At 34.6% G+C, this 8501-nt stretch overlaps 1 protein-coding gene across 1 annotated transcript in view; it reads left to right on the top strand.

Moving 5' to 3' along the window:
* The window catches only part of XPR1 (xenotropic and polytropic retrovirus receptor 1), a 219434-nt gene that overhangs the window by 171721 nt on the left and 39212 nt on the right, over positions 1–8501 (top strand). Inside the window, exons 10-11 of the mRNA XM_003785653.3 lie at positions 5011–5185; positions 6739–6933. Of these exons, the coding sequence (XP_003785701.1) occupies positions 5011–5185; positions 6739–6933 (370 nt within the window). The remainder of the gene's footprint in view (positions 1–5010; positions 5186–6738; positions 6934–8501) is intronic.

Here is an 8501-nt window from a genome sequence, read left to right as displayed (position 1 = left end):
CCCGCCACCTTAGGTGTACGTGGCTGGCGCCTTAGCCGGTTGAGCTATAGGCGCCGAGCCCGTATAATTATTTCTTAAAATTATAAATTACAGCTCACAATAGAGTGAAAGTTAGTGATTAAATTGACCAATTGCTTTACAGTCTTTCAGAGTTGCCCTACTTATTTTCACCTATAAGTATTCCTCCTTGAAAACTGGTTTTTATTTCTTTTTCTTTTATATCCCTTTAGGGTTAGCAGAGGTTTTTTTTGTTCTTTGTAATATATAACTAAATTTTTAAAAATCTAATGACAAAATATGGCTTTCTAATTTAAAAAACCAGGTGGTAAGCACTCAACGAATAAAAAGCAGTTTATGTTCTAATGCAGGTAAGTATAGAAAATAGAAAAAGAAAATCATCCAGATCTTTTAGGAATTTCATTTTCCATCAGCATTTGAGAATGAATCTTTTTTTCCCTCCAACTTCATTTTTTCAAAAAGCACGAATCATTCTCTTTAAGTATAGCACTAGTAGATCTAAATTTGGGGTTTGACTTCTGTGCTTGGAACTTAAATGTACAAGAGTATTTTCATTAACCATAAGCATAGTTTTGTCATCATCTTGCAAATACACTTTCTAGAAAAGATTGTTTTTTGAGGACAGAAGAAAAAATTGATCCATTGTTTCTCTCTTAAGATTTATACTAAAAATTAAATCATTGCCAGTTTTTATGACCTTTTTCATTTGAGATCTTTTTATTACTAGATTTTAAACTGTGTTATTTGAATAAAAAGTAGAACATTCTTCTGGCTACAAGGAAATACCTTTAAGATTATAAATATGTATTATTTCCTGCCTCAATTAATGTGAAATTTTCATAGAGTTAATTTTAAATGAGATTTTGAATGACTCAGAAAATTCTGGTATTATTTATTACGATTGCATAATTGCACTAGCAAGATAATATAGTTGTGTACATTATGTGTTAAATGAGCATTTCCCCAGTGCATTCTTCTTTGTTTAAATAGGAAGCTGTGATTCATGCATGACCAGTTACTCTTATTAGCAGTACGATTCCCCATTGAGTAGATATTTATCTATGCATCTGCTGTGTTTGTTAATAAATGAGGACTTCTTGATAGGATAGATTGGCTGTGATGATATAATAAGCAGGAATAATAGAATAATAAAATGTACTATCAAAAGCAGTGAAATATAGAAAGAAGCATTGTGGCTTGTTATTATTGTAATAAGAGTTATAAGCAGGAAGAATATTATCATGTATAGATGATTTTAACTTAATTGACTTATTGACTTATTTCAATTCAAATCTCACTGAGAATACTTGCCCTTAGATTTATTTCTAGTGAATTAACAAAAATGTTCCCACTCCAGTTATGTTCTTTTATTAAAATTGTTTTAAAGCCTCATCCTGAAGAAAAGCTACATTTCCTTCTTCCTTTGTTTTTCCCTAATTTTTAGTGGTAAAAGTACATATGTCATCTGGCCATAGTGATAGGCACTGGGTCCCATCTATATCCATATTTGTATTGAAATTTGTGGAATTAACATATACTACAATCTCCCCCCCAAAAAGCTAAAAAAAATTTATAAGAAATTGATTTATTCTTATGTGAATATTATGTGTCAAATAAGTCCAACTTATTTACATCTATTAAGTCATACATCTTCTCCCCAAGTCTGTTTTGCCTCAATCATAAATCCAATTACAAAGCATAAACTATGCCTCAGATTTTCTAAACAAAAATATCAAATTAAGGCTAATTAAAAGGTTCTAATTAGAATCCTTTGTTATAATAATTTAGTCATCAATTTTTACCAATATTTTCTTTAGTTGTATAGTAAAATTTTCACACATTTCTTTTATAATAATAGATGTCTCATTTAATAATATATTTTATATGTTTTGATTTATTTAATTTTTTTAAATAATCCCTGAGGTTGGAGCTGCTATTAATCCTCATTTTATAAATCAAGAACCTAAAATCAAGAAACCTGTTTTCAGAGAAGTTAACAGTTGCCTGAGGTAACATAGCCTATAAGGCAGATATGAACCCAGACCATCTGGCTTCATAATCTATACTCTTAAACACTAGTGTTTAACAATTTAGACCTAATTACCACTTTCATATATATAAGATGTTTAACTTTGATCTAGTGGATCAAACAAGTAGAATATAAAATTCAGATGTGGAAGGGGTGTGCTTATTCACAAGCCTCTAAAAAGTAGAAATTAAAACTTCATGTTTTTTAGCCATTTATCTGTATTAACTTAGAAGATAATATTAACATATTCCTTCTAATTATCTTTTAGTGGCTTTTTTATGTATGTGATAAAACATTAGATATCCAGAATTGTCCCCAGCTTTTATAATACTATTACTCCAAGGAATTGTGTTATCATTTTAATCAGGATCACAACATGATAGAAAGGAGAAGTTAGAAGACTTTAATCAGAGTAAGAAAACAAGGAGTAGCGAGTTACAGGAAAGTCAGGAGGAGAGTCAGATAGAACTAAAATGAATTTGACTGTGTGTAAATGGCAAGGAGTTAAGTATGATCTGTTTATTTTCTCCCTTTTACCCTACCTCTGACAGGGCTATTTGTTCTTTTGTCTGTATTTCCAGGGTATTTTATATGTATCTCTATAGTAGCACTTACCATATGGTGCTATAATTATATTTTTAGGTATTTTATTTGCCCAACTTAGGTATTTTATTTGCCCAACTAGACTGTGGGTATTTGTGGCCTTTGAGGGTAGAGACTGTTTTATTTCTCCCTATACTTCCACAATGCCTGACATATAGAAATACTTTAAAAATTCTTTGTTAAATGCATGCATGGCTATAATTATATGCTTTACTTCACTGGTTGTATCATACCAACATTTATTACCACCTTCTCTCTTCCTTTCTTCATCTTCCCTTTTTTGTAAAATTTCCCTTCCTCTCAGTTTTTATTTTCTTGCCACTCTCACCCCTTTACAGTTCCATCCCTCCAACCCTTTGTGTCTTGTTTAATGCATTATCTTCCTCTTCGACTCTTACAGAGATTTTCTTTATTAGCCAGGTTTTGAGAATGAGTTTGCCAGATGGTGAGAGTAATGACAGTGTGTCTCATGTCAGTTAGAAAGAAGCAATTTGCCCTAAGCTACCGATTTCATAAAACCCATGACTAGAGATTGAATTAGACTTCCTCATCCTTTGGGGTTATACCTAAATTATCCTTTTACCTCTGTCTCTTTGATTCCTTAAAGTACATTTTGCACCCTAGAGTTTCTTAAACTGTTGTAAAAACTGGCACCAGAACCTCTTCATGTGTAGATAACTACTATTCTACCCTTAATACCTCCCTCTCAAAAAAGTTTGCTGAATCTTGGAGCTTATGGTTGCAAATGATACAGATTGGCTTATTGGACTTATGGTGGAAGTATGAGAGTGATAAAGAGACTGAGCCCTTGAACCAAAATATATCAGCTCTAGAACATAATGTCTCAAAGTCTGCACTATGTCTCATAGTCAGTCACCTGGTTGAGCTCCCAAATTTCCAAGACAGTACCTGACATAGATAGTTGACACCCAGGATGAATTCATAGCACAGTCATTTACCTTTCTGAAGTAATAAAGAGAACTACTTAGAGAAAGAATAGAAGGAACCAGCCATGTCTAGAAAAAATCATAGACTTCCACATTGAACATTTCTGGAAAGTGAATGTAACTAGATGACCATTTTCTCAAAACTGTTGATTTTCACAACACTGCTGGTTAGTCAGAATTCCTTGTTTCAAAAGCCCTATTTTCTCATGTATAAGATAGAATGGGTCTGCCTTCAGCCCATCTTATTTCACACAGGTTTATCAAGGCATTCTGGGTAGGGCATGGTGGCCTTGTACTCTGGGAGGGAGGGCAAGGCAGGTAGATTACTTGAACTCAGGAGTTGGAGATCAGCCTGGGCAAGAGCAAGATACTGTCTACTAAAAATAAAAAATACTAGATGGGCTTTGTGGCAGGCACCTGTAGTCCCAGCTACTTGGGTGGCTGAGGCAAAAGGATCTCTTGAGTCCAAGAGTTTGAGGTTGCTGTGAGCAACCTCTCTCTACACTACAGCATTCTACCTAGGATGACAGAGTGAGACTCTTGTCTCCCCCACGCCCACCCCCCCAAAGAAGACATTCTACCCAGTTTGAACCTATTTCTAGTGATCTCATTGCTATCTATTTGCCTTCTCAGTTTCCCTTTTCAATGGTAAACAGGCTTCCACAGAATAGGATGAGTTTGTGTAGGTCTTCTGTAAAACGGAGATATGAATAATATCTCATATATTCATATCATATGATAATATCTCATGTATTCTCAATATAATAGCTCATAAGATTGTTATGAAGATTAAAATAATGCTGAAAAATATATACTGTATGGGTTACTGCTCAATACATTCAATCTTAATACATATATCATTGCTTTCAGAACAATGGGAAGAGGGCTGTTTTTGTGGTGTAATTTCAAGATGAACATAATCATCACCATGGCATTAGTGAAATGACAGGGACTTTGGTTAGAGAATAAGGCATGCCTCAAATGGTAAACCATCCTTTCCTACCTATTCTTTGTCAGCAAAGAAGAGCTTTATATTCAGTTAGCCAAGATGGGGAAACATTCCAGAAATTATCATAGCATTTGCTCTCTAGCTAAAAATACTATAGAACCTAACATTAGATTTCCTCTTGAGGCGTCTACCACTCTCTCTGCTTTTGACTTCAACTCTTCACTATTTTCTAACTGTAGTTATTCCTTCCTTTTTTCCTTCTTTGTTTTCTTTCTTATTCATTCATCTTATTCCCTTCACTGCTAATTTTCAAGCTACCCTCTGTTGCCAGGTCCCATTGTTTGTGATTAGTTCATTGGTTTCCATTTTATCCCCTAAAGCAATCATGCTGAATAGTGAATTAGAGAAATTTACTGACTTTTCTTGTTTCTGTGTTTTCTGATTTATTTTTTTCTTTCTCTCAGTTTCGAGTATTTACAGCCCCCTTCCATAAGGTAGGCTTTGCTGATTTCTGGCTGGCTGATCAGCTGAACAGCCTGTCAGTGATACTGATGGACCTGGAATATATGATCTGCTTCTACAGTTTGGAACTCAAATGGGATGAAAATAAGGGCCTGTTGCCAAATGATTTAGAAGAAGGTAGGGTACCAATTTGCATCCACACTACTAAATTGCCAGTGTACAGCAATATTGGGAATGATAAATGAGAAAGTTAAGGTCACGATGAAAACTCTTCCCATAATATTACAAATGTAATTAAATGTTCTTGGCACTCTGTTAGCAATCTCTTTATCTGATATAATTTGGCTTTTAAATTATGTGTTAGGATTTTAGCCATCCATTTGCCAAGAGATTTACAACTTACACTTAAAGAATTCTAAAACTATTTTGTAAAAAAAGTTCTAGTATGTTGGTAGTTATATTGCAAGTGCTTTAGTGCCAACAGTTTGTCACAGTATTACTTTATAATATCATGTAGATAGCAGTGAGCAAAAATACTGATTATTTAGAATTAGATCAAGTGCTTTGAGAAAGTTATTATAGATTGTGTTTTAATTCCTGTTTGGAACCTTGTTTTTATTCTGGCTCTTTTTCCCACTCTTAGTTTACTCCAGGAGTTAAAGTTATTAAGGAATTTTGCTTTCATGACAAAGATCTAATTTAGATGGATTATGTAACATCTGACTAAAAAAAGTTAATGATGAAAACAGTTCACACATTTTCATTAATTACCACTGGATCACACTGTAATACAGCAATTCTCAACCTGTGGATCATGACCCACAGGAACTGTATTAAAGGGCCGCAGCATTAGGAAGGTTGAGAACCACTGCTGAAATACATAACTGGAATTCAAAGAAAAATTGATTTACCAAGTCTGTTCTTCTTATTTAAAAACACAAAATCCATTCTTGGTTTAAGAAATAAAATGGCTGGGCAAGGTGGCTCACACCTGTAATCCTAGCATTTGGGGGAAAGTAAGACAGGAGGATCACTAAAGTCAAGAGTTTGAGACCAACCTGAGCAAGAGCAATACTGTGTCTCTTCAAAAATAGAAAAATTAGCTGGGCCAGCCATGATGGCACATAACCTGTAGTCTCAGCTTCTTGGGACGCTGAAGCAGGAGGATGGCTGGAGACCAGTTTGAAGTTGCTGTGAACTATGATGATGCTACTGTACTCTAGCCAAGGAGATAGAGCAAGATCCTGTCTCCAGAAAAAATGAAGGGATAAGAACATGTATCCTGTACCCTTGGGTGTATTATGTTATGGTGGTTTGGAGTTCATTAAATTGTTTAGAGTCACCTGTGATACTTTCAGGTTTTCCAGATGTTTCAGATTACAAAGCTAACCAATTTTCCATCCTTTAATTTGTGTACTAATATTTTAATTTTCTTATGGTTTTATCACACTCCAAAGAAAGTGGTGACTCCAGGACAGACATTCAGAAATCTGAGAGAACAAATTTCCCCGCTAGTCCCCCTCCTACATATTTTCCCTTCTCTCCTTAGCTTATCTACCACTCAAAAACTTGAGAATATAATAGTTGTAAAGAAGAAAGTGATTCTGAAACTCAGGCTTCTTGCTTTTACGGACTTGGTAGTGTTTAAATGGACTTGGTATGTGGCTAAATGATGTGAACAAGTTAATTTTTTTTAATTGTAATTTTCTTCTTCTTTGAAATCTTCACAGAACCAGGAATTTGCTACAAGTACACATATGGTGTGCGGGCCATTGTTCAGTGCATTCCTGCTTGGCTTCGCTTCATCCAGTGCCTGCGCAGATACCGAGACACAAAAAGGGCCTTTCCTCATTTAGTTAATGCGGGCAAATACTCCACAACTTTCTTCACAGTGACATTCGCAGCCCTTTACTACACTCACAAAGGTATTCCATGAATGGCTATGAAGAAATTTTTTCAAAACTTGGAGTTTTACTACTTGAATCTGTTTCTTTCTTTGGTTATTTTTCCATTTGTCATGCTCGTCTTGGTTTTTTTCCATTGAAATTGCAGTTCCCTCATTAATGCCAGTTTGCTCAACTAACAAACTGGTTAGTTTCATTTCAGTATTTACTGACAAGTACATGTACAGTTGAAAAGAAGCACAGTCACCCAGAGTAAGAGAATATGTGACAATGCTTAAAATCCTGAATTTTGTTTAATGGGTTTGATCTATGGATATCCTGGGTTTTCATTTGATTTTTTAGACTTTCTTGTTCATTAATGAGGTTGGGAAATGGCTAGGTGAAAAAGATTCCCCGTGGCAATCAAATATATTTTTAATTGCTTTCCTTCACCAAGTAGTAAGGATTGTTTCCAGCCCATTTAACTGCAAATTGAGTTTTCTGATCCCTCTAGTTTCTCATCTCCATGGCAACCTGTTATTACTTGAGACTGCTCTTCTGTTGGGAAGAGAAAAAAGCTTTTAAGTTCTGAGCCACATGCAGTCTTTCCTTTTGAATTTTTAACCTTTTCCCAAGAACTGTCAATCAGTGACTTCGCTTCTTTTTACTAAAATGCATTCTTTCTTTGTCTATTTAAATCAATACCAGTCCATACCTTAGACCCTGCACTTTTGCATCTGTAGGTGATAAAAAAGTATTACTAATTGAAATTATTATAGTTATTTTTAACACATATTTGAGGAATTTAAGTGACAGGCCATATTTGACGAGCCTTAGTGTTACATTGCTACTTATCTAAAGTATGTCTAATGATCATGAAATATGAGGACATTTCTTCAGTAAGCCTTGAGACTCAGTCCAGCAGAACACATTCTCCACTTTTTACAGTAGATCTATGGTTAGAGTAGTATTGATAAACATAACCAATAATTTTGCCACTATGTAGGCCCTCTTGTTAAATGATATGTAATAATTTAACTAAGTATGTCAATGGAGGAAACACATCCATTAACTTACTGAGGGATGCTTTCATTCAATTCAGGGATGCATCATGATTTAGAAGGTTGTTACCAGAGAATTTATAAACAAATCAGGCAACTGATTTGGTACACATGGTATTTTATGGCTCTCTTTACTAAATTAACAATAACCCTTTACTTGTCTTACATCTGGGGTAAAAATGTTTTTGGATGAATATTTTGGAACATAATGCATCTTTAGCTACAGTTTACCCTTGAGCAACTTGGGGCTTAAGGATGCAAGCCTTCATGCAGTGGAAAATGTATATAACTTCTGATTAAACTGAACTACTGATACTACTATTGACCAGAAGCCTTACTTATAATATAAATCATCAATTTATACATATTGTTTATGTTATGTGCATTATAGTACACTATATTCTTATAAAAAAGTAAGCTTTAGGAAAAATGTTATTAAGAAAATCATAGGGGCTGTGCCTGTGGCTCAAAGGAGTAGGGCACCTGCCCCATATGCTGGAGGTGGTGGGTTCAAACCCAGCCCTGGCCAAAAACTGCAAAAAAAAAAAA

This window comes from Otolemur garnettii, unplaced genomic scaffold (assembly GCF_000181295.1).
Source record: "Otolemur garnettii isolate 467f Iridium unplaced genomic scaffold, OtoGar3 scaffold00016, whole genome shotgun sequence".
Lineage (NCBI taxonomy): Eukaryota > Metazoa > Chordata > Mammalia > Primates > Galagidae > Otolemur > Otolemur garnettii.
The sequence above is the reverse complement of the archived record's forward strand: the minus strand, read 5'-3'. Positions and strand labels throughout refer to the sequence as shown.